The sequence below is a fragment of the Armigeres subalbatus genome, chromosome 1 (genome assembly GCF_024139115.2).
Source record: "Armigeres subalbatus isolate Guangzhou_Male chromosome 1, GZ_Asu_2, whole genome shotgun sequence".
NCBI classification, from domain to species: Eukaryota; Metazoa; Arthropoda; class Insecta; order Diptera; family Culicidae; genus Armigeres; species Armigeres subalbatus.
Window position 1 is genome coordinate 34,424,443 of NC_085139.1, and position 27,181 is coordinate 34,451,623.

Genomic DNA, 27,181 nt, shown 5'->3' on the forward strand with positions numbered 1-27,181 from the left:
CTCAAATATCTCAAAACCCTATCTTTTTTCGAACGTATTTTTTTTTAGGGAAAACGGTCCATTATATTAGCTATCTACCATAAAAATTTGGTGATGGTAAACTAATAAACAAAAAAGTTATGACATTTCAAACATTTCACAATTTTCACATTTAGTAAAAAAAATTTTTTTTCTGTGTAAGTTATTTCGAGAATTGCAGTTTGATGCAGATTTTATTGTTAAGGGACGTGATTTAAACAAGTTGTTTTTCATGATATTTTGATTTAATTATTCATAGCATCTATAAGAAACTTAGACACGATCCAGTGTTGTGATCAAAAGTATTGATAGTGTCATAATTTTCATTGCACGTGACTGGCGAAAAATTCTTTTAATAGTGTTGAAACCTGTTGACAATAACGTTGATAGAAACATATCAGAAATGTTATTTTTAAGACAAAAGCTGCAAAATCAAAGATTTATATACACGTGTACGTCTATAGTTTACATGCAAAAATATACCTCTTAGAGAATAGACTTTATGATCGGGAGGAAACGGGTATCTTCAACAACAACAAATGCATGATAGGTACATTCCATGACAATGCTCACGAAAAAGCAAAAAAATTACTACTACTAAGGTTGTTAAAGATCTTATAGTAATTTTTTCTTCAGTCAAGCAAATGACACCAAACTAGTCAGTAAAAACTTAAAAGTGATTTTGTTTATTGAAATATTACGAACAACATGAGTAGCCGCTTTCTCAACTGTTGTAGGCCGTTTGATGGAAAAAAGTGTTCAAAAGAGTTACGAAATCTCACCGAAAGCACCATAGATAAACTGAAAGCGACTGGTTATGCTCCAATGTCCACATTGAATACAAATTTACGCATTTGCACGTCCTGCCGTCTAAACGTTGACAAAAGAGCAATCTGTATATCATCGGTTGAGCAGAGCGCAGGAAGTTCGAAAACGACAGCAACTGAGGAATTGCCAGATGTATCGACAACAACTGAGGAATTACCAGAAGTATTAAGTGCTGAGAGCCTTGCCACCGTACCATCAGCGAAATCTGTTTCAACAAATCAATCGGAAGATGAGTGTATCCAAAAGGTCAACATCGAACGCTTTAACGAGGGCATAGCTGGGATAAAAGTGACTCCGATTAAATGGAGTAAGATGGACTACGTTTATTACCCGGAGAAAAAATACCGTAAAATAAACGAAGCTGTACGAAGAAACCTCTTCAAATTAGGACCTGATGATGTGGAAAATACAGACTACGATGAGGTAATTATAAATATGAAGGAAAGGTTCTCGAATGCAGCCACGACAAGGAAAGAAAAATTATTGATTTTGTCGATGCTGCCAAGTTCGTGGTCTATTCAGGATGTCATTGATGAATTCAAAACCAATAAAAATACAGTAAAACAGGTAAAACAATTGAAGAATAACTGTCTTTCAACCAAAATACTAGGTCTAGTACTGCATTAACAGATGAAACAAAAGAAATAGTAGTTCAATATTTTGAAGATGATGAAGTAAGTCGAGCTATGCCTGGTCAAAAGATTATGTATCAGTAAAAAAGATGGAAAGCGTCAAGCAATCCAAAAACGATTAATGATGACGACTTTGAAAGAAGCGTACACACGCTTCAAGGAAATTCACGATAATATTAAAATAGGTTTTTCCTCATTTGCAAGCCTTCGGCCAAGGCAATGTAAGCTTCTTTCCAATTCAGGAACACATAATGTGTGTGTGCACAACCCATGAGAATATTAATCTTATTTTACATAGTTTGAAAGAATCAATTTAACAAAGGATATTAAAATGTTAACTGGTAGTCTTTTGTGTGAAAATACAACATCAAATTGCTATCTACGATCTTGTTCGGATTGTCCAGATTCTTCATCATTGGAAAATACTTTATTCGCTGAGTTTGAAGAAAAATATATTGATCAGTTATCATTTGAGCAATGGGTGACCACGGATAGGTGTGACATAGAAACTATTGTAAAACCTGTAGATGAGTTTGTGTCATATTTTTGCTTGAAATTAGAAAGTTTAATCCCTCACGATTTCATTAAAACAGAACAATCCAGCTTTTAAAAAATACGAAAAATACATTACAAAATGGTGAATTTTTAGTCATTTGTGATTTTTCTGAAAATTACAGCTTTGTATTGCAAGATGAAGTGCAGTCCCATCACTGGAACGTACAACAAGCTACAATTCATCCATTCGTTATTTATTTTAATGGAAGTACGCAAATTGAACACTTAAGTTTTATTATAATTTCCGAAGATTTAAGACACGATTCAGTATCCGTAAACTTGCTCATTGAAAAATGATTAACTTTTACGCGTTGATAAGCATAAAGAAGTCAAAAAGATATATTTCATGTCTGATGGAGCAGCGTCGCAGTACAAAAATCGTAAGAATTTTTCGAGCCTATGTCAATTTAAATCAATGTACGGAATTGATGCAGAATGGCATTTTTGCTACATCACATGGCAAAGGTGCTTGTGATGCTATTGGAGGAACAATAAAGCGCATGGCCACAAGAGCAAGTTTAGCCAAAGAACGTGAGCATCCAATTAAAACTGCGAAAGAACTTTTGATTGATTTGAATCGTAGAAAAGAAAAGATTTAACCAAATTATCATTTTGTTTTACTACTACTGAAGAGTACGAAATAAAGGCTTCAGAGCTCAGCGAGCAATTTAATAACGCGAAAACGATCCAAGGAACCCAAAAATTTCACTGTTTCATTCCATTGTCGGAAAATAAAATTAAAGCAAAACTATACTCAAACTGTGCTGATAATAATTCAAAAGTGTTCGATATTTTAAAAAATTTGAATAAAAAAAATAAAAAATAAGTATTAATAAACTGTTTTCATGATATCATAACCCATACCAAAATTCAAACCCAAAACTCTTAGAGTTTCTATAACAACATTGTGTAACTGCCACATTTAATTTAATACTTAGGATAATATTAATTCATTTTTATTTATTTATACATATAATATACATAATATCGATGAATACATAAATATGGAATATCATACAAACAACTTGTTTAACTCACGCAAGGCCCTTAACAATAAAATCAGCATCAAACTGCGATTCTTGAAAAAAAAAATACACGGAAATTTTTTTTGTTTACTATATTTTTATGGTAGATAGCTAATATAATGGACCGTTTTCCCTAAAAAAATTACGTTCGAAAAAAGATAGGGTTTTGAGATATTTGAGTTTTTGTGACAAAAATGATATTTTTAAAGGCAAAAAAATTTTTTTTTTACTGGGCACAGTGTCTTAAGGATCACCATTTAGTTGTCTGACTTTGCTGACAAAAACTTAACAATCTAACATTCCGTTTTTGCTGTGCATCTTGTTAAATATTTTTGAACCATTTTCATATACACCCTTTTTGAAAAGTTAGTCGTGACTCAATATGAAGATTTGATATCGAAAAATGACGATTTAGATGAAATTGAAAAACTGTGCAAAGTTTCAACTCAATAGAAAATCATGAATTAAAAATTTTCTTAAATTTTGATGCTGTTGCTTGGAATCGCTCAGTAGGTATAGGATTGCCAATCCGGAGATGGCGAGTTCGATTCTCGTTGGAAAGCAGGCCAAATTCCAGTTGCAATGAAGAAGAAGTAGATGAAGACGAAAGTCATCTAGCCGAATTGAAACGTTTGGCTTGGTCAAAAATGTTATTTGGCCGGAAGATATGTAAGGCTGACCAATCGTATTTTTCGGCTGAATGACCTGTACGCATGTCCATTTGGGCCGAATAACTTTAGGTCAGATGGGTTTCGGCAAAACTGTTAGTTCGGTCAAATGACATTTAGTCATATTCTACCAAACAACTTTCGGGCTTGTTGCCTTCGGTCAGAGCTTTCGACCAAACAATTTTCAACTGAATGGCCCTTCTCCATTCAAGAATTTAGTTTAAACGAAAATTTATTTGGATTTCAATGGATAAAAATCTTAAAATTTTCGAGGAACTTTCTTTGGAATTTCCATAAGAAATTCTTTGGAGTTTATTTAACAAGTTGTTTGAATTTTTATTTTCATGGAGGTGGGAAGATTACAACCTGGGGGAATTAAAAGAACTCGTCTCATAACAGTGAGGTTCTGGAATATGAAAACATGTTGCACTTCAGGAACAACATTAGAAAATATCATAAGATAATTTATGTATAAAGGACAAAGGTCTTTCAGGAGCAGTGAAAAAGATTCTAGTTATCATAACAAATAAGGCAAATAAGACGAATAAGACAAATAAGACAAATAAGACAAATAAGACAAATAAGACAAATAAGACAAATAAGACAAATAAGACAAATAAGACAAATAAGACAAATAAGACAAATAAGACAAATAAGACAAATAAGACAAATAAGACAAATAAGACAAATAAGACAAATAAGACAAATAAGACAACAAGACAAATAAGACAAATAAGACAAATAAGACAAATAAAGACAAATAAGACAAATAAGACAAATAAGACAAATAAGACAAATAAGACAAATAAGACAAATAAGACAAATAAGACAAATAAGACAAATAAGACAAATAAGACAAATAAGACAAATAAGACAAATAAGACAAATAAGTCAAATAAGACAAATAAGACAAATAAGACAAATAAAACACTAAAACATTCAAGCATATTCTCAGGAAGCCGATCATAAACAACTTCAGAAATTTCTGCACAAAAACAGTGACGAAGTGTTACGTTTTGTTGAAGCTATTCTATCCAGTGATCAACTGAAGGACGTGTACGACTTGACATACCGAAAGAGATGCGCTAAAATCCACCGCCACTGGCGGAGTTAAGCTGAGGCACGATGGGGTACGTGACTCACCAAATCGAACATTCCACTGAAATTTAATTATATTCGCTAAAATTGGGTCCTAAAATGAGGAATCGATATTCGATTTTCTTTCAGGGAACGATGAAGTTAATCATCATGAACGCCACAGTTTTTCTTTCGACTCAAAAGTCGAAAGGAACGTTGTTTAATTTGTAATTAAAACATTGATGAAAAACGCTTCCTCAACATTTTCGGTCTTGTGTGACGTATGGAATAATATGATTCAAACGCGTAAGCAAAACACCGCAGGGCACTTGACTCAACCTCTGACAGTAAATATATGGGCCTGACGTTTTGGGCTGATGGTTGATTCGTTTTGAAATGTTGCACAGCCCGAAATTTGCCTTAAAATGTCTTAAACACAAAAATATTATTTTTACTGATTTAGACTTTTACCAGATTTTTTATAACATCGGTTCAAGTATTCTTAACCGATGCACTATCGTTTGCAGATATAAACGAGGTAGAGCTTTAGGACCCAATTAGTAGGATCTCATACAAGTATTCCTAAAGGATTTTTCGAGGGGACTTCTGAATGAATTTCCTATGCAATTCCTAGAAGAGTTTGTATCGTATCGGAAATTCTTCCAGTGATTCATTACTAAATTCCTCAAAGAATTTCTTCAAAAATCCTTAGCAAATAAATCTAGAAACACTTTTTGGAATACCTTTAGGAATTCTTTTGAAAATTTCTTCCAAAATTTGTTTGAGAATTCTTCCGGAAAATCTTCCGGAATTTCCTTATTGAATTCCTTCGGCATTCCACCGGAATTACTTTCAGGAATTGTCAAACAAATTCCCAAAGGAATTTCCAAAAGAACTTGAATTTCTTGAATTTCTCTGAAGATTCCTCCAGGAATTCCTTCGGATTTTTTCCAGACATTCTTTCGGCAAATTCTCAGGAAATTACTTTTGTGATAGATACAGAAATTCTTTTGGAAAGCATCAAGATATTCTTTCGAAAATTCAAAGAAGGAATTCTAGGAATTCTTTCAGATTTTCCCTAAAGAATTCCTTCAAAAATTCCTATAGAAAAATCTTAAGGAACACTTGCATCTTGAAAATTCCTTCGGAAATTACTCAAGAGATTCCTTCGAAATTTTCTCAACGATTTATTTAAAAGAATTTCTTTGGAAGCTCCTTTTGAAATTTGGTCGGAATTCCTACGGAAATTGTACGGAAATACCTTCGGAAATTATATCAGGTGAACTTCCTGAAATTCTCTAAAGTGAATTCCTAAGGATTTTTTTGGAAATTGCTTTAGAAATTCCTGCGGAAATTGGTTTAGGAGTTCCTTCGAAGTTTTTTTAAGAAATTGTTTTAGCAATTATTTTAGGAATTGCTTAAAGAAATTCTTCCAGTTAATCCTTAAGAGATCCTTCTAGGAAGATGAAAGAATTCTTGGAAATCCTTCTGAATTACTTCAAATCTTCATCCAGAAATCCCTTCTGACATTTCAACCACCCCTTGTATCAAACCGAAATCAACCGCACCAGTAGACCATTCGATCTGTACTCCACAACATATTGGAGAACCTAGAACATCTGCATTGAACTGATTTGTACTACATATAATACACAAGGGTTCTAGGGACTTGTAAGGACATGCTGGGTTGATTTCGGTTTTATACGAAGGGCGGTTGACCTGGTAGACCAATTGATCTGTACTCCAGAACAATTTGGAGAACCTAGAACATCTGCATTGAACTTATTTGAGCTGCAAATATTACGCACGGGCTCAAGAAGCTTGTATGGACATCCTGGGTTGATTTCGGTTTGATACCAAAGGTGGTTGACCTGTTAGATCAATTTAACTGAGCTCCAGAGCAATTTGGAGAACCTAGAACATCCGCATTGAACTTATTTAAACTACATATAATACAGTGATTCAAATTTTGACTTTTTTGCCCCCCGATGCTTAAACGATTTCATTTGCCATTTTATTACCCCCCTAAATTTTTAGCAATTTTGGATGTAATTTGACTGTGCACACGTCATTTTAAGTTTGTATGGAAATTACTGTGAAAACTGACCCTTATGTGGAAGACCGTTCCGTGTGGTGGCCCATGATTCAAATATAATCAACACATTGCCTACACAGAATACTTCTCAAGCTGAAAGGCAGTTCTTGTTGCGAAGCGATTTCTCGTTTGGAAGCAAAGTTATGAAGAAAACAAAAATGCTCATTATTGATATTGATGTTATTCTTTTACGTGTTAAATTGAATTTCTCACGATTCAGTATTTCCTTAATAACTTTTACTGCGAGCATCAAATCGTTTCACAACAAAGACGACCTCTTTCCTTGTAAAATTTCTTATGTTGACGATGTACTCAAATATTTTTAGAGCTTAAAGGGAAGCGTTGGGGAACGGTTTTCCATGAAAGTTACTGTTTTCATAGTAATTTTCATACAAACTTCAAATTGCGCGTGGTCCCTCAATTTACATCCAAATTAGATAAAAATTTGGGTGGGTTAATAAAAAGGCAAATGCAATCGTTTAAGCATCGGGGGGCAAAAAAGTCAAAATTTGAATCACTCTAATGGGCATGGTGGGTTGATTTCGGTTTGATACCAGCTGATCTGGTGCTGGTGCCCCACCTTTACCAGAACTCTGGCGCCGTCAGTGTCCACCACCTAAAGCACTCCATCGGATTTAAAATGAGTTCCTGACGATGATCATGAATACTCCTTCAGAGCACGAATATTTGAGGTCCACCGTCTTGCCGTTAATAGAACACTGTACGAAAACTTTGGTGAGCGTAAGGATATAGTGTCAGCGTTCGATATGTGTCAATTATAGTAGTTAGGTTGTTAGCTTGTAGTAGATATCGCCAATTAATTTCTAACTGTTAAATCAAGAAAAATCCATTAGAACAAACAAAAACGATGGGCTGAAAAGTTGTATCAATATTGTAATAACAAAACATTAGAAAAGAAACATTATTGTGATAAAACAAAAATAAATGGATGATTCTTAGCACAAATTCAAAGTAGATCGGTGTTGTTGATCCATTATAAAGAGCAGTTAAGAAAGAATAAGCTTTTCCATATCTGGGATATATGTTTGATCTTGTCTTATTCCTCATTACAGTGTTGGTTCTGCGCAATTTACTGATAATCGGTAATAAATAATACACAGGATTTTGTTTTTACACGATTTTTTTTCGCTCGTATTTTTGATCGTGTGACTTCAATTTGCCACCAAACTCTTCGCAACATGTTTCAAAAAATCCAGAATAAATAAAAGAAAAATCACATGGTAATTAATATACGTTAAACATTTACATAGGATGAGTGGAAAATTGAGAAAATGTAAATCGCGTAAAAACAAAATCCAGTGTAGTCTGTCTGAGCTGACTGCTGAGCCCCCCGTTAAAAAGAAACAGTACCTGAATCTCACCACGCAACTCTCGTGAATCTAGATAAAAAAAAGTATTTTCTCCGTAATTAGTAACCTTCAAACTGGTTCTTGATCTCGACAACATTCACATTTTGCTTTTACAATGTATCATGAATAGAAGCCGGCAAAGACGACGGCGACGGCCGAAGTTGCACGAGAAAAATCTCCTATCGTGTGTCTATCATTGGCACCGTTTCCATGCTGCCTCCTTATTGCGTCATATCAGGCCTCCATTCCGTACCGTTACCTAAAAGGTTACGAACCGAACGCAATCCCCATAATTGGACAAAAATGCACACCGCACCACGCTGCAGCGTCTTATAGATGCATCTTCGTGGTGCGGCGCAGCTGACTGTGGAACAATGCAGTAGTGGACTGCCGCGGGTGCCGGTGCATCATCAACCATCATCCACCGCGAAAATTGCATTTCACATGAAAAGGAAGTTAATCCCCACACGCGTTTCTCCTCCAGTTGGGTGTCAATCAAGGGGGGATTCCAGGTCGCATATTTTATGGAGCACCTGGGAACATAAAGTAGGTGCCGTGTCAAAGTGACAATGAGCGGTAATCAGATTGGAATCCATTATGTTTTAAAGGTGAAGATTCAGATCTGGAAGTGTTTTCGCTGAAACTTTTGTTCCTGAAAGATAGGAAAATTAGCAAAAATCGTCTTCTAAACATTAAATTATGCATTCCAAGTAGTGTTTTGAAATCATATCTCTGCTCACTAGCAGCTTTGCAAGTACGTATACGTATAGACCCGTTTTCAAGCAATAAGTTTCTTTAGTAAATTCTTTTATTATTGCAGCCCTCTCTATAGCCTTTTAAGCTCAAATTTAGCTTCAGCCTTCTTAGTACATCAAAGCATCATGGTTGAGTTTCAGAAAGCATTAAGAATAAACTTGTTAGTAGTGCATTATATACAAGACGAATGGTTGTAATAAATTACTTATTTGACATCTTTGTACTTTAGACATAATTTAATGGGGATTTTTAGTTTGCTTCACAGAGTTTGTTCTGAAATCCTCTGTTTCATTTGGCGGTACACAACAGTTCCATATCTCACCAGCTTTTGCAGTCAATCATTTCCTAGGTGGTCAAGTCATAGCCAATACCTTCAAGGTACTGCGCTAAGAAGGTAACGAAGGATCGCCGATCGATGACGATCGTTCAAAGAATACGCGAGAGAGCTACCGATCAAGTCTAGGTCAATGTCATACAGAGAGCGCGAGAGAAGTTGCAGTCCATGGACGAAAACGGTTGTTGTATACAACTCTGGTTCTTTGTGTTTCCTAGACTCAAAGCAGAGCACGCTGCGAGAAAGACCCGCTCTAGTCAATTAAGGTGAGCTTTAGGGGAGAGAGAGATTGGAAAGCACAGAGCTTTGACTTATTTATCGCTGCGTTGGTTTTCTGGTTGAGTATGCTTTCTGATGCATTCAAACCTTATTTTGTTTGAGAGAGATAATATGATCATAAACGTGTAAAATCTCTCATATTGACGCCAATGATGTAAATTTCTAATTACCAAGTGTTATCAGCTGATTTTGAATATTGTGTCTGTTTTGATGATGATATGTTATGTGTAGATGAAGATCAAGCACAAGAGAATCACGAAATACTGACTTTCATTTGATTAAAACCCTACTGACTGGTTTCATGATTTTAAAATCTTACTTATTTATTAGGCGATTTTCCAATTTTAAAGTATAGTACTTCAATCATTTTTAAAGTTCTACAAACTCATGTGAGCAGGAAGTTATCATCTGCAAATTAGCAAGTCGACTTTCTGTTGAATCAAGTACGAGAAACTCGAGGTTGAAGTACACGTAGTTGAAGTTTAATATTCTTCCTTTAAAATTGTATTTTCAATTCAGTTTGCGAAAAGTTTGATTTCAAAAGCTAGATAATAAAGGGGGAAATAACCACGCTACCCAATCTACGTCATAATCACCATATGCGATTTTCACTGTGAGGGATGGAGGCAGTGTGGAATTTGGAGCAAATATTGGAAAGTTTGGAGCTCACCGGGAAACGAGCAATGACGTCATTCAGCCGATTAGTTTTGCCAACTGAAAAGTATCTTTGATCTATTTTTAGCACAGATGTATCTCAATGATATATTAACAGGAGGTCAGCGTACCCAATTGATCGATTATTCTTTTCTGTCATCAATAATGGTGCCGAAGTAGATGTAAATTGATCTTTAAACCCTGCAGAATAAATTGGCAAATCCTTGCTGGGTGGCGTGTCATATGAAGCTTGTGAAGGGAAGTTCGGATTAGTTTTAAATAATTCTGTATTGAGTATCAATGACGCAAGTGAGGTATGATATTGGTGTATAAGGTGGTTGGCTCTCTAATCATACTGAACAGACTTTTCCGATCGCAGGGTCAGCTTGTGATAATGGGATGCTCTGGTCCGAAAATCGTTCGCGACTGTCTTTGTCGTAATCTTTTTAGTTGGTGGTGTGAATCCTCGTGGCGATTTTCTATTCCGTTTGTTTTGACGTAAGACTACGTCTGTATTTTCTATATGGGGGTATACATTTTGCGATTGCGAAAATCGTAGACCGTCACGAAAATAGGATATAGACTTTGAACGTTAACAGCTCAAGCGGGCTTGGTAGTCATATGGCTACTGCTTCTGCCTCATACGCAGGAGGTCGTGGGTTCAATCCCAGGTCCGTTCCATTCTCCTACTTTGTATCTTTCTCTATATTTCTCATGTTCTAGCAATCGCTAGAACTGGAACTGGACTCTCGTACCGTTTCCTTCTCAATTCCTATACCTTCAACTTGAATATTCTAACAGTAATCTGCTAGAATTGGAAATGAAATATAAAAAGCGTTTCCAAACATCCAATTAGAAATTCCATCAGTTGCTTTCTCCTATCTATCACATTGGCAGCTCGTTAACCAAGACGGACCTCTGCCTCTCGAACCTAACCCAAAAATTCCAACAAATTCCGCATTAGGGTGTCCCAAAATTGGACAAAGTCTGGGATTTTGGGGGCTCAACCTTCAAATGAAAGCTTAGGGTAAAACAAAAGAAAAATTGTTCTACGACAACTCTGGGAAATGACGTTTAGGGGTGGCCCCGACGCGTTTTATGAAAAAATTGCATTTTTTATAGGTAACATCAAAAATACCGGTATATCGGAAAGAAATTCGATGAAACCCATCCATTTTATATTTTTTACATTTAACTTAGGGTCTATACTTTATGGTAAAACTTTGATACCACATGTTTTAGGACTATATATTTTTCACTGATGCTTTAAATGCCCAAAAATGATGAATTTTTCTTAATATTTTTTTATTAATGCATCCAAAACGGGTATCCATCATAATGCTTTCGAAACTTAGTCTTGCATCGATAAATCGGGACCAAAATGATCCAGCCGGATTAACTTCACATGATCGTGCTGGTTAAAAAATCAAGTTGGTCACAAAACAACTAATTTCCATGTTATCGAGAAACATTGCACAGCTCGACAAACCATGACACGAAAACTGAACCTACCTATGGGTAGTTTTGAAACCATATTCATTAATCTATTTGAGCACTCACCCAGACTAACTGAACAATTTGTAGTCAGTCATGTTACTGCTGGTCCATCGTTGGGTTTCCATTATAACACTCAAATAAGTATTAAAATCAATTTTATGCAACTCATATGAATACTATATTGATTATTAAAGCGCTCATTTGGTTGGTATGGAAAAGTAGGCGTTTTTTTTACTTAAACATGATCCAGGTATTATGATCCGAAATTTCAAAAAGTCTTTTTCCAAGCTGCAGTAAATCGTGAATAACTTTTAAACGGATAGAGATAGAAGGTTGCTATTTTTAGCAAAATATTCGTTATAAAATTCCCCATGTTTCTATGTATATCTAGTTTCGAAAGCATTATGATGGATACCCGTTTTGGATGCATTAATAAAAAAATATTAAGAAAAATTCATCATTTTTGGGCATTTAAAGCATCAGTGAAAAATATATAGACCTAAAACATGTGGTATCAAAGTTTTACCATAAAGTATAGACCCTAAGTTAAATGTAAAAAATATAAAATGGATGGGTTTCATCGAATTTCTTTCCGATATACCGGTATTTTCGATGTTACCTATAAAAAATGCAATTTTTTCATAAAACGCGTCGGGGCCACCCCTAAACGTCATTTCCCAGAGTTGTCGTAGAACAATTTTTCTTTTGTTATACCCTAAGCTTTCATTTGAAGGTTGAGCCCCTAAAATCCCAGACTTGGTCCAATTTTGGGACACCCTATTCCGCATGAACTTGTGGCAAGTGCAAAGTGATTGCAGTGGGCGAGTGATTGCATCATCATTTCCTCCCCCTTCCCTACATTGACTTGCATTCTGACGTAGCAGGCCCCAGTATGACATAACAAATGAGATCACCAGTACTTGTACATTGAAGATGTGAGCTATAGTCCCAAGCAAACATCTGTTGGTTCCCTGTGCAAGAACAGCTGATCTGGTCATAATGGAGTAGCAACTACGAGCAGTCAATCAAGCTCAAGCTCAAGCTATAGACTTTGAACGTTAACAGCTCAGCCGTTTTTCGATGGATTCTCAATTTTTTTTGTACCATTCGATCAATAAAGAGTCAACGCTTCATTATATCGCAGACAGACGTTTATGCTTATAGGGACACGGCAGGTATTTTCATCTGTTCGTCATAGTCTCGAAAACCAATAAAAAAGACGCTTTTTTGTAAAACTCATACGTACCAAATCGTAAGCTCAGGAGAAACGTTCTGCTATAGTGGAGTTCTAGCAAATGTACGTTGCTTTCGTTGGTTTTAGCCCCTACGACGAAGGACGGAAATACCTGCCGTGTCCCTATACACTTTTTTGTTTTTCTTGTGTGAATTTTCACTTTCACCCTTTCAGGACGGATGGGTCATATATGCCCAGCGTTTAAGATTGGCTGTGTAAAATCACAGAAGAGAGATCTTCTGCAAAACTGTTCACCAGGATGTTGGCTTTGCAAGCAAAATATCAGGTTGAAGACCCAAATAAAGGAAACCCTGAGAAGATTTCACTTCTGAGAACATGCGAATAAATCTGGCATAATGGAATCCTAAATCACATTGTTTGATAGTTCTGAATAGGTACTCAGACAAGTTGAGCTATCCTGAAAGTTATGCCTGTGATAAATTTCCGGGAATACAAGATGCTCAAAGTACTAAAAAACGTTCTCGAGTTCAGCCCACGTTATCTATCAGATCAAAGACTTTTGAAATGTCCTCATCGTTGGTATTTACCCAATCTGGTTCAATAAGCATATACGCATCATGCAAAGCAAATTTCCATAAAAACAAGATGCTCAAGGTACTCGAAAACATTTTGGAGATCAGCCCATGGAATCTATCAGATCAATCAAGGCTTTAGCAATGTCCTCATCGTCAGTACAGGTACTCCCCCAATTCGGTTCAATAAGCATATGCGCATGATGCAAATCCAATTTTCTTGAATACGAGATGCTCAAGGTACTCCAAAATAATCTAAAGTTCAGCCGTCTGTATCTACCAGTTCAATCAAGGCTTTTGCAATGTCCTCATCTTTACAATGATCTGCGAAATGGTGAGTTGACATCCGGGAAGGGGCGCCTAACATAGCTCTGGTCCTCACAAGTACCAATACTCGCGCTTCCACGCTGACATCAGCTAGAGTGAGAGGGTGCGTCCTGTGGGGTCTGCCTAGGATGTGGTGGGGTTCGACAGTGCGCTCTGTTGAACTTCTATAAAAAGCTGCATGTGTCCCCAAGCAGGCCCTATCAAAGCGACCGTGTGCCGCTCAAAGCGCACTAGCCTAGTCCTGGTGTTGGGTGGGACTTTAAACAAATTTGACCCGACTGATCGAGCGTCTGTCCACCAAGGAGGTGCGGCTCCAACAGCGTCTGTTCTGGCATCCAGCGGCTGAGTATGAAATGCTATTCCCCGGAAGCTATACCTAAGATGGCAGCCCCATCCCGGTGGATAGGGAACCTCGGGCCAACAACCTACTGTTCCCGAAACATCAATTTGTTCGAGAATCCGATAATGAAAGAATATGGACTGGTTTTACGGCGACGACTCTTAGCGCGAAACAACGGACACGAATAGGAACATGGAACGTTTTAACCCTAGCCAAGCAAGCTAAATGGGCACAACTTGCCAATGAGGCACGCCGCATGAAGCTTGAGATCCTGGGACTGAGTGAAGTCCGTTGACCAAACTTTGGAGAACACAGAACGCCGTCGGGAGAAGTTCTGCTATACTCTGGTTTACGAGGTGAACACGCTCCCCGGCATCGCGGAGTTGGCTTCCTACTAAGCGCTCAGGTACACTCTGCGCTTATGAAGTGGGAACCTATAAGTGAAAGGATAATCGTTGCCAGATTTAGAACACGGGTCCGAAACCTTACTATAATCCAATGTTATGCGCCAACCGATGCTGCCGATCTGCTAGACAAAGAGAACTTCTACAGTCAACTCAATGCCGTCGTAGATAGCATTCCGAAGGGTGATATAAAGATCTGTTTGGGCGACTTCAATGCGAAGATCGGATCCGACAACCCGCATCATGAGCGCATTATGGGACACCACGGTCTCGGGAAATGAGCGAAAACGGAGAGCTGTTCGCAGAATTTTGTGGTAATAACGACATGGTGATCGGGGGATCGCTCTTCCCTCATCGACCGGTTCACAAGTTCACGTGGGTCTCTCTTGACGGCTTTACAGAAAATCAAATCGACCACATCTACATCAGCCGAAAATGGAAACGGAGCCTTCTTGATGTACGGAATAAACGTAGTGCCGATATCGCGTCTGATCATCACCTCCTCATCGGCGAAATACGCCTGCGCATTGCCCGGATTCGTCGGCAGGAGGAAAGAGTTGGACGACGATTCAACACACGCCGACTGGAAGATGCCACGGTGAAACGGTCCTTCGTTGAAGAACTGGAGACGCGTGTTGCAGATATTCCGGAAAGTGTCAGCGTGGAAGACCAATGGACCGCCATCAAGAATGCCTGCATCGCCAACAGTGAGAACAATCTGGGCCAACTACGCACCCAGAGAAAACAATGGATCACCGATGAGACCTGGAGGAAGATAGAGGAGCGAAGAGAAGCCAAAGCCACGATAGAGCGATCGAAAACCAGAGGAGCCAAAGTCTTAGCCCGTCAACGATACGCGGCTCTTGAGAAGGAAGTAAAACGCTCATGTCGACGGGACAAGCGAGCGTGGGCAGACTCTCTGACCGACGAAGGAGAGAGAGCCGCCGCAACCGGGGACATTCGCCTCCTCTACGATATCTCACGACGCTTAAGCGGGGCGAAGATTAATGCAACGATGCCTGTGAAAGACGCGAATGATCAGTTATTGACCGACCCAACTGACCAGCTGAAACGATGGTTCGAGCCCTTCGAACAACTTTTTCAAGTGCCAGCCAGGCCATCACCACCTCGGCATGATCTGCCTAGGATCCGACGTATAACACGCGTCAATACCGAAGCTCCATCACTGCTAGAGATTCAAACAGCCATCCAAAGCATGAAATCGAATAAAGCCCCAGGGGTCGACCGCATATCAGCCGAGATGCTCAAAGCTGACCCCATGACATCCGCTCAACTACTGCATCGTTTATTTCGTAATATCTGGGACACCGCAACTTTCCCGGTCGACTGGATGCAAGGTATCTTAGTGAAGGTGCCCAAAAAGGGTGACCTGACTGTATGCGATAACTGGCGAGGCATTATGTTGCTGTGTACCGTTCTCAAAGTTCTGTGCAAAATTATCCTAGCCCGGATTCAGGAGAAGATCGATGCGACTCTCCGGCGGCAGCAAGCCGGATTCCGTGCCGGAAGATCCTGTGTGGACCATATTGCCACGCTCCGCATAATTCTGGAGCAGGTCAACGAGTTCCAAGAGTCCCTTTACTTGGTATTCATTGACTACGACAAAGTTTTTGACCGTCTCAATCACGAGAATATGTGGGGCGCCCTAAGACGCAAGGGGTTCCTGAGATAACCATCGGCCTCATCGAGGCACAGTACGAGGCCTTTTCGTGTAGAGTGCTGCACAATGGGTTCTTGCCGACCCTATCCGGGTCGTAGCTGGTGTGAGGCAAGGATGTATTCTATCACCGTTACTGTTCCTCATCGTAATCGACGAGATTCTGGTAGATGCGATTGACCGTGAACCAAACCGCGGGCTGTTATGGCAGCCTATAACCATGGAGCACCTAAATGACTTCGAATTGGCGGATGATGTTGCACTCCTCGCTCAACGGCGCTCTGATATGCAGAGTAAGCTCATTGACCTTGCCGAGCGCTCCTCTTCGGCAGGTTTAGTCATCAACGTCAACAAAACCAAATCGTTGGATGTAAACACGGTGACTCCTTCCAGTTTCACAGTAGCCGGGCAACCAGTGGAGAATGTTGAAAGCTTCCAATATCTTGGTAGCCAAATGGCGTCAGACGGCGGTACCAAGATCGACATAAGCGCACGGATCAAGAAAGCAAGGACTGCCTTTGCGAGTTTAAGAAATATCTGGAAAAACAGGCAGATAAGTGAACGCACCAAAATACGAATTTTCAATTCTAACGTGAAATCTGTGCTGTTGCCTGTTATACGCTAGCGAAACATGGTGTGTATCAGTGGAGAATACTCAACAACTGCGGGTGTTCATCAACAGATGCCTGCGGTAATTAATTCATGCCTGGTGGCCTCACAACTGGATCTCAAACAACGAGCTCCATCGTCGTTGTCACCAGAGGCCGATAGCAACAAAAATTTGGAATCTGAAGTGAGGCTGCGTCGGCCACACTCTACGTAGGGGCGGAAACGAAATCTGTAAACAAGCATTAGACTGGAACCCAGCGGGACATCGCAGCAGAGGCAGACCCAGAGGCTCATGGCGACGAAGCCTCAATAAAGAAATAAAAGAAGTCGACCGAAATCTAACCTGGCAACAGGTTAAAGCGATAGCCGGGCAACGCTCAGGATGGAGATCTTTCAAGTCGGCCCTTTGCACCACCGGAGGTGTACAGGATCCATAAGTAAGTAAGTAAGTAAGAACTTTTACATTCATTGGTACTCCCTATTTTTTTTTTTGAAAAACGGACCTGAAAACTAACGGAATACATGGTTGTTCAAAAGTTGCTTGAAATCTTCATTAATCCGTGAAACTTTTCTATTCCAATAAAGTTTATATCTCAAGCTTCGTATAAGACTGAGGACTTTTGGTGGGTTCCGAGCATCCTGAATGGAAGTTTCCGAGCCTCTTGAAAGGAGGCTTCCAAGCCGCTAAATTGGTTTCAACGCTTCTTGATAAAAAGCTTCCGAGCCTCTTGAAAGGAGGCTTCCAAGCCTATTGAAAGTAGGCTCCCGAGTCTCTTGAAAGGGGGCTTCCGAGCCTCTTGAGAGGAGGCTTCCCAGACTCTTGAAAAGAGGGTTCCGAGCACCGAAAGGAAGCTTCCTAACCTCTTGAAAGGAGGCTCCGAGTCCCCTGAAAGAAAGCTTTCGCGCCTCTTGAAATGAGGCTTCCGAATTTCTTAAAAAAGAGGCTTTTGAATTTCTTAAAAAGGAGGCTTTCGAGCCTCTTGAAAAAAAACTTCCGAGCCTCTTGAAAGGAGGCTTCCGAGATTTTTGAAAGGGGGCTTTCGAGCCTTTTAAAAGGAGGCTTTCGAGCCTCTTGAAAAGAGGCTTCCGAGCCTCTTGACAGGAGGCTTCCGAGCCTCTTGTAAGGAGGCTTCCGAGCCTCTTGTAAGGAGGCTTCCGAGCCTCTTGAAAGGAGGCTTCCGAGCCTCTTGAAAGGAGGCTTCCGAGCCTCTTGTAAGGAGGCTTCCGAGCCTCTTGTAAGGAGGCTTCCGAGCCTCTTGAAAGGAGGCTTCCGAGCCTCTTGAAAGGAGGCTTCCGAGCCTCTTGAAAGGAGAATAGGGATGAATGACCGCCTGAGTTAATATCCCTCAAAAACAAACCATCATCATTATCTTGAAAGGAGGCTTCCGAGCCTCTTGAAAGGAGGCTTCCGAGCCTCTTGAAAGAAAGCTCCCAAGCCTCTTGAAAGGAGGCTTCCGAGCCTCTTGAAAGGAAGCTTCCGAGCCTCTTGAAAGGAGGCTTCCGAGCCTCTTGAAAGGAGGCTTCCGAGCCTCTTGAAAGGAGGCTTCCGAGCCTCTTGAAAGGAGGCTTCAAAGCCTCTTGAAAGGAGGCTTGTGAGCCTCTTGAAGGAGGCCTGAGCCTCTTGAAAGGAGGCTTCCGAGCTTCTTGAAAGGAGGATTCCGAGCTTGAAAGGAGGCTTCCAAGCCTCTTGAAAGGAGGCTTTGAGCCTCTTGAAAGGAGGCTTCTGAGCCTCTTGAAGGAGGCTTCTGAGCCTCTTGAAAGGAGGCTTCTGAGGCCTCTTGAAAGGAGGCTTCCTGAGCCTCTTGAAAGGAGGCTTCTGAGGCCTCTTGAAAGGAGGCTTCCAGGCCTCTTGAAAGGAGGCTTCTGAGCCTCTTGAAAGGAGGCTTCGGAGCCTCTTGAAAGGAGGCTTCTGAGCCTCTTGAAAGGAGGCTTCCGAGCCTCTTGAAAGGAGGCTTCCTAGCCTCTTGAAAGGAGGCTTCTGAGCCTCTTGAAGGGAGGCTTCCGAGCCTCTTGAAAGGAGGCTTCCGAGCCTCTTGAAAGGAGGCTTCCGAGCCTCTTGAAAGGAGGCTTCCGAGCCTCTTGAAAGGAGGCCTCTTGAAAGGAGGCTTCCGAGCCTCTTGAAAGGAGAATAGGGATGAATGACCGCCTGAGTTAATATCCCTCAAAAACAAACCATCATCATTATCTTGAAAGGAGGCTTCCGAGCCTCTTGAAAGGAGGCTTCCGAGCCTCTTGAAAGGAGGCTTCCGAGCCTCTTGAAAGAAAGCTCCCGAGCCTCTTGAAAGGAGGCTTCCGAGCCTCTTGAAAGGAGGCTTCCGAGCCTCTTGAAAGGAGGCTTCCGAGCCTCTTGAAAGGAGGCTTCCGAGCCCCTTGGAAGGAGGGTTCTGAGCTTCTTGAAAGAAGGCTTCCAAGCCTCTAGAAAGAAGGCTTCAAGCTTCTTGAAAGGAGGCTTCCAAGCCTCTTGAAAGGAGGCTTCAAGCCTCTTGAAAGGAGGCTTCCAAGCCTCTTGAAAGGAGGCTTCTGAGCCTCTTGAAAGAAAGCTCCTGAGCCTCTTGAAAGGAGGCCTGAGCCTCTTGAAAGGAAGCCTGAGCCTCTTGAAAGGAGGCCTGAGCCTCTTGAAAGGAGGCTTCTGAGACTCTTGAAAGGAGGCTTCCTGAGCCTCTTGAAGGAGGCTTCTGGAGCCTCTGAAAGGAGGCCTGAGCCTCTTGAAAGGAGGCTGCCATGCTTCTTGAAAGGAGGCTTCCAAGCCTCTTGAAAGGAGGCTGCCATGCTTCTTGAAAGGAGGTTTCCAAGCCTCTTGAAATGAGGCTTCTGAGCCTCTTGAAAGGAGGCTTCCGAGCCTCTTGAAAGGAGGCTTCCGAGCCTCTTGAAAGGAGGCTTCCGAGCCTCTTGAAAGGAGGCTTCCGAGCCTCTTGAAAGGAGGCTTCTGAGCCTCTTGGAAAGGAGGCTTCTGAGCCTCTTGAAAGGAAGCCTGAGCCTCTTGAAATGAGGCTTCTGAGCCTCTTGAAAGGAGGCTTCCGAGCCTCTTGAAAGGAGACTTTTGAGCCTCTTGAAAGGAGGCTTCAGAGCCTCTTGAAAGGAGGCTGAGGCCTCTTGAAAGGAGGATTTCGAGGCCTCTTGAAAGAGGCTTTCGAGCCCTCTTGAAGGAGGCTTCTGAGGCCTCTTGAAATGAGGCTTCTGGGCCTCTTGAAAGGAGGCTTCTGAGCCTCTGAAAGGAGGCTTCTGAGCCTCTTGAAAGGAGGCTTCTGAGCCTCTTGAAAGGAGGCTTGAGCCTCTTGAAAGGAGGCTTGAGGCCTCTTGAAAGGAGGCTTCTGAGCCTCTTGAAAGGAGGCTTCTGAGCCTCTTGAAAGGAGGCTTCCGAGCCTCTTGAAAGGAGGCTTCTGAGCCTCTTGAAAGGAGGCTTCTGAGCCTCTTGAAAGGAGGCCTGAACCTCTTGAAAGGAGGCTTCCTGAGCCTCTTGAAAGGAGGCCTGAGCCTCATGAAAGGAGGCTTCAGAGCCTCTTGAAAGGAGGCTTGGAGCCTCTTGGAAAGGAGGCTTCAGGCCTCTTGAAAGGAGGCTTCTGAGCCTCTTGAAGGAGGCTTCTGAGCCTCTTGAAAGGAGGCTTGAGCCTCTTGAAAGGAGGCTTCTGAGCCTCTTGAAAGGAGGCCTGAGCCTCTTGAAAGGGAGGCTTCTGAGCCTCTTGAAGGAGGCTTCTGAGCCTCTTGAAAGGAGGCTTCTGATCCTCTTGAAAGGAGGCTTCTGAGCCTCATGAAAGGAGGCCTGAGTCTCTTGAAAGGAGGTTTCTGAGGCCTCTTGAAAGGAGGCCTGAGGCCTCTTGAAAGGAGGCCTGAGCCTCTTGAAAGGAGGCTCTGAGGCCTCTTGAAAGGAGGCTCTGAGCCTCTTGAAAGGAGGCTTCCGAGCCTCTTGAAAGGAGGCTTCCGAGCCTCTTGAAAGGAGGCTTCCGAGCCTCTTGAAAGGAGGCTTCCGAGCCTCTTGAAAGGAGGCTTCCGAGCCTCTTGAAAGGAGGCTTACGAGCCTCTTGAAAGGAGGCTTCCGAACCAGGGGTGGGAAAAATCAAATTTTCATACAATCTGATTTGATCAACACTCACTTGCGATCATACTTTTAAATTATCCATTGGTAAAACTAGCCCGCGAATAAGAATCGTTTGAAAATTGTATCTTAATTTGAAGCATTCATTTTTACGAAAGTATAACGCTTAGTAGTAGATTTAACGAGACTGTTGACATTTAGCTGGTATTAGTTATTGCGAATGATTCATCACAACACTGTTCAGAATCTTTAGATTCAAGAATTTAGTCACTCGACGTTTTGTCCTTTCGATCTTTTATCATACACTGCACAATGGAAAAAAATTGTCCATAACGCGAATAAATTCAATATCTCGGTTCGGTGTTGGCGGATTGCGCTGAAATTTTTACACAAATCGTAGAACTTTCTGGGGGAATCGTGCAAAGGAGCAACATTTTAGATTTTTTAGTCATGTGGTGCACAAAATAACTTCACTCAATTTCCTGGAAAATTCTAGATGCGATTAGTAATGTGAGGTTATTAGAAAGCAAATTGAAGCATATGAGAGCGTGGAGTTAAATCAGCAAGTTCTCAATTCCCAACATCGTACAATAAACAGAACGCACATAACAAGATTTTTGGTAGAATTTTAGGTCAAATGTGTTATGTTTTGTCGATTATTAGTAACTCCGAACTTGATAAACTACCTAACCCAAGTAACAAAATTAATTTTATGATGCCCTTGAAGCACACTTCTAGACTTGTGCCTTAAAACCACATTTAAAACCAATTCTTCTACAAGCTTGCTCCAAGACAGCCATAAAACCACTATAAGACGAAAAAGGCCCACTCTTGAGAAGGTGTTCAAGACCATTTTCCAAGGTTCGCTTAAAACTTGTTAGTTTTATCAAAGTGAGCTTATGATGGCATGAAAGATCAGCATAAAACCCTGTTAGGATTACTAAGGAATTTGACAGAATGTATTTTCGTTATCTAGATCCGCTGATGTGCATACTTGTTTATATTGAACTTTGACTTAAACAAATCGAACAGTATCTCATAATGATGAAAATGATGATGGATACGTTGAAAAATTGAAACTTAATTGCATTGTGATCGTGTAATTCCACATGCCACAACCACTTTGTCGAAGCTTTTCTGAATAAATGTAACAAATAATGAATGCGCCTTATTTATATTGCAAGATATAGTATTATTTTGAAAAACTATTTCTATTCAAAAAAATGTACACACTCAAAAAAATAATTGTTGCTCTACATTTTATTTCGCAGATGTAACAATATTTGTTTTAGGTCCCAATCTGTGAAAGGACTCATGCATTTAAAATGAAATCAAATAGTTTTCAGCGTTCATATAGAAATGGCATCCATCAAAAATTTGACGCAGACGATAATCTGCCATGATTTCAATAGTTTTATCTAAAACCATCATAGGATTTGGTTAAACCCATTTTATCTCATACAAAACCTGTTAGCTTTATGCAAGAGCATGATAAATTGAATTAGATTTATCGCAATCTTGACGAAGCTTAGTTTGTCCTGAATAAAACTAACTAGTACTGGTCAAAACTAAGAAGTTTTATTGAAGAGCGTTATAAGTTTGGAGCTTTCATTATAACATGTTGTTTGCATATCCATTGAAAACAAATTTGGAAAGAGTTCGCCGTTAAATATTTATATTTACTAAACTGAATACTTGCACAAAATGCTGAATTAAATTAAAACTCAATAGGGTTACTGCTCCTCGGGTTCATAATATCTATCTACATCAATAACAATAGAAAACAAAGAATTGGAGTCCAAAATGTTTTGTATTCCATGTTTGTGATGTTTTTCAGTAGTGGGCACGCATGATTGCAATAAAAAATTACGCAGATTAAGCCGAAATCTTCCATTTTGCGAATATTGTCATATAATAACATGCAATTCAACTGGAGAAAGAAATGCGTATAACTTATTTGTTAACCTTTAGTTAAACATCTATAGGGTTATTTTTATTCAAAAAGTAAATAGTTAATACTCTTTATTAAAAATAACCCTGCTTCGAAATACGAGTAGATTTGATAATTTGATAATAGTTTTTGGTTGCGATTTTGCAACAATATGTTAAAGATTTCAAAAATCTATCTAACAAATACTAAACTCGCCAGTATTTGTTGCGTAGCTAAACCGTCCGTTGAAAACTGGAGAAATTTGCCTGTGTGTTGTACCCAGTTGGTTATGGTTATGAATGCCCAAAAATTGAGAAAATGTATTTTGAGGAAAATTGATCGCTCATATGATAAATGGGAGGATATGCATTCTGCCTGGTATTGGAACATCAAGACAGCTGGTGATAAGTTTGATCCGATAGAAAGAAAACTGCAGCTTGTGATCCGATAGAGAGAAAACTCCGATAGAAAAAAAACAGATGTTTGCGGAAATGGAGTTTCCATATATGGGATAAATCTACATTATTGTTGCCTTTGATCCACTAGTTTTTAATTTATACACTTATTTGCGTTCAATTTGACATTATATTTTGTTTGTTTTGATGTATTCTACAACAAGAGCAATTTATCCCAACCAAAACCACTTAGTTTTAAGGAAGTTTTATAATGGCATTCTCAAGATCGTTCTTTCTTAATGAAGAGTACCATAAAACTTTCTCAAAACTATTTGGTTTTAATTGGGATAAACTGCTCTTGCTAGATAATTTATCAAAATAAACAGCTTAAGATGGACCTGGAGCATATCATAAAACTATTATAAGGTAATTTAGCGTTGAGGTAACTTGGACTAGACGAAAACTATGATAAAACTCTACAGTTTATGCGAAGCCTTGATAAAACTGCAATAAAACTTGAATAAATCCAAATAGAATTCAAAATGTTACTTGGGAACTAACTAATAAGGGGCATTGGGGTAAAACGAGGACTTGCAGTGAACTTAACCACTTTTGCACGATTTCCCAGAAAGTTGTATAATTTGTTTAAACATTTCAGCGCAATCCGCCAATACCGAAGCGAGATATTAAATTTATTCGCGTTATGGACATTTGTTTTCCCATTGTGCACTGTGCTAGTTGTAGTGACAAAATTCAATAGGTTTTGATTTCTTGATCGCCATGCATATTATGTACAATACAAAGTTTCTGAATAAAAAAATACATAATTATCAAAACTGTATCAATAAGCTTTTATTGAAATTGTAATACACCTGCCATTACGCATTTCTGTCCGAGGTACCCCCTGGGGCCAGTAAAAGTGCTCTCAAGGGTACATGTACCCCAGGTTGAGAACCGCTGTCCTAGAGAAACTTCTGGAAGCTTCCGAAGCTATTCGAAGATTGTTTGATGCATAAAATTAGCGCACGCCGACCCACGCTGCCGCCGCTGGCTAAAAATGATCTTTCACGCCACCGCCGATAAAATTTCAAAAACAGCCTGAGCCTACCATGCGTCTCCATCTTCCATATTTTCTTCACAAAACGCTGTGAATTACTAATTTCATTTTGACTTTCGTTGACAAAGCATCCGTATAATGTGTTAAGGTCGTGAGTTCGAGACGTGGATAATGCTTATTTTGAAAACTGAAAATCTCACTAAAGTCTGCCATATATTTTTATGGTTCACAATATTCTATTTTTTGTACACTTGATATAGCTTTTCGTGTGAGCCGAAAATATGTACAAAACTATTGAAAAAAATTACCCAGTAAGGTGGAACACTATTTTAAACAATAATATTAAATTGCTTTCAGCAGCGAATCATTTTACTCAAACCAGCAGTTTCCCCGACGAAGAAGTTAAAGGGTTATTAAGAGTTTTGGACTGATTGTGAGTTGGCCAAACTTTGGGGAAAGTTGAAATGAACCATCGGAATAGTTTCCTTTGAAATATAATTTCTGTTACAAATCATAGAATACCTTTACTGAAAAACTAAGATGTGCAATAAATGCCACAAAACTAATTGTGCACCTATTACTGCTAAAAACAATTTTCAGTAGAGATTTAGGTTACAAGACAGCTTCAGCATTGCAATAAGTAAATTGATGTTTTAAAATTATGTTTTAAATGATACCTCTACTATTGGTGCGGTATCCCTAATGCAAGAACAGACAAAATGCAAATTCACTTTTTAATTATGTATAAATTGAACTGTAAACTGTGCTTTCTCACACCACGAGTCGAGGACCTCTACTATGCATTGCATACACGCCTCGATGATGAAGTTTGAGAAAGGCTGGTAAGCATAATTAATCATTAATATTAAATAAAAACCGGAATAGATTGCATGAAACGCTATCTTCACCAGTCCGGGCAGCTGCATCTTTGGAAACTCACCTGGTTGTCATTGACGTAATTCCTTGCGTTGTTCGGTCGGTGCTGCAGTATGTCATAAAAATCTCAACGATTTGATAATGTTAATGATAATAAATTAACTACTAGTTTAGATAGAATAAAAGTTGATAACATTGAAAAATCGCACACGTTCTGGCTCAACAACAAAAGCAAAAAATTAATAACTTCTTCTCCAAACCGCTTTCGCGCACTGCTCACTAGAACAACCTTTTCCACTACTACTAAATATTGCTTCTGCACACACCGACTCTACTGTCGGCGTCCGGCCCTGGTGACCTGATTTCGTTCGGCTTGTTCCTTCTCGCGCAGTTCTTTGATCGCTCCGACACTTCCCCACATCACTTTGGCCGTCACCTGGGTGGCCCCTGTCACTTGGGAACCCGTTCCCCCGTTGGCACTGCCGTGGCTGGATCCGTTAGCGTTTTCGTTAGTGCCGCCCCCATTGCCGGCGGCGTTTCTGCTGGACCGGGTTGAACCGGACCTATTGCCACGAGTGCCATGGGCATTGGCCGCATAGGTGGCATTGACGTAGTTATTGTTTTGGTCCTTCTCACGCTCACAATTCTTGCACTGATAGGACATTTTCGATGAACTTTGTTCCGCACCCGCACAAAACGATCAACACGCCTGAGCTGACAACAAATTGCAGTTTAGCACCTACGTGAAGCTGTGAAGCTGGAAACTTATGCAATCTACACCGCACACTACCGATCGACGGGAGCCCGTTTCGCAGAATCACGCGAGTAGTTCGTCAAGACAAGTTTCGTCTTCCAGATGCAAGTGCGCATTGAAGTCTCGCGAGCCCAAAAATGCTGCGATCCACTACCACACAGGCAAACTCGACTCACGATCTCCCAATTGAATGAGATGGGATAGGCGATGGGGAGGCCGACAGGTTGTCAGGTGAAGTTGGATCTTTGTGCGAGGTTCGCGATATGGCTCTTTTTTTTCCTCTTCACCCAACGAATCACAAACGACGGAGGCCTTATACTCTGGAATGTTATCTCCGTGTTGACATACACTGCAGAACAACGACGCTGCAACCTCGGAACAACAGAAGAGAGAGAGCGGGCTCACCCCGAAAACCCGTACAGGCCACGAAAAACAAAAACAATAAAATATGAAACCTTTGCCACACAACACCGCATCGATCCGAGTAGATTAGAATACATTGTGCGCAAAGCTGTGGCGAGCTTGCGCGATCATACACGGACGGGAGGGATAGAAAGAGAGCGATCTTCCGAACACGATCTGGTTGCCGTGTACAATCCATTCGCTCAGCCGCGACACACAGGTGTGTTGCGATCTTTCTCAACTTATCTCACTCTCCTATATGGTGGCACCGCGACGACAGGTTCGACGGTGTATCACCTGTTCGATATTCGAAAGCTCGCCAACTTGTAGCAACGGAGTATTCAGCGCGATCTTCGAGCGGCCGGCTCGTTCTCCGCAAGCTGGGTGAAGGTATGCGTGTGACCAAGTTTATCTGGCCGGTGATGGGTCGTTGAACTTTGATACTACTTTGGCGAAAGCTTCTCCAATTTTGTTTCGCCTCCTTTCTTCCGGGTTTCATTGGTTTCAATTACACGCTTGGGAATCCCCACATTGACTGCTGGGCGTGTGGCGTAGGTAATGTAAGATCAGACCGAATTGCAATGTACCAGCCTTCGCTCATAAGAGTTGTTTGTAGCTTATTTAGTGTTGGGGATTTGGGGATGGTGTTTTTAAGTATTTATGGATAATCAACGTAAAAATATAGAAAGGTAAATTAGGCGCCCAGGAAAAACCATAGGAAAGTATAGCTGCTATACTGCATGTAATCGTATGTCTGTCTCTTCTTCTTCTTCTTCTATGGCTCTACAATCCAATTGGAACTGGAATCCACCCTAGTAACA

The 27,181-nt window shown here is 40.3% G+C and overlaps 1 protein-coding gene across 1 annotated transcript in view; it reads right to left on the minus strand.

Annotated features, from left to right (window-relative positions):
* The window catches only part of LOC134208268 (transcription factor SOX-4-like), a 72,779-nt gene extending 46,349 nt beyond the window's left edge, over positions 1–26,430 (minus strand). Inside the window, exon 1 of the mRNA XM_062684296.1 lies at positions 25,269–26,430. Coding sequence (XP_062540280.1) covers positions 25,536–25,868 — 333 coding nt within the window. The 5' untranslated portion in view covers positions 25,869–26,430 and the 3' untranslated portion in view covers positions 25,269–25,535. The remainder of the gene's footprint in view (positions 1–25,268) is intronic.
* Between the last annotated feature and the right edge of the window lie 751 nt (positions 26,431–27,181).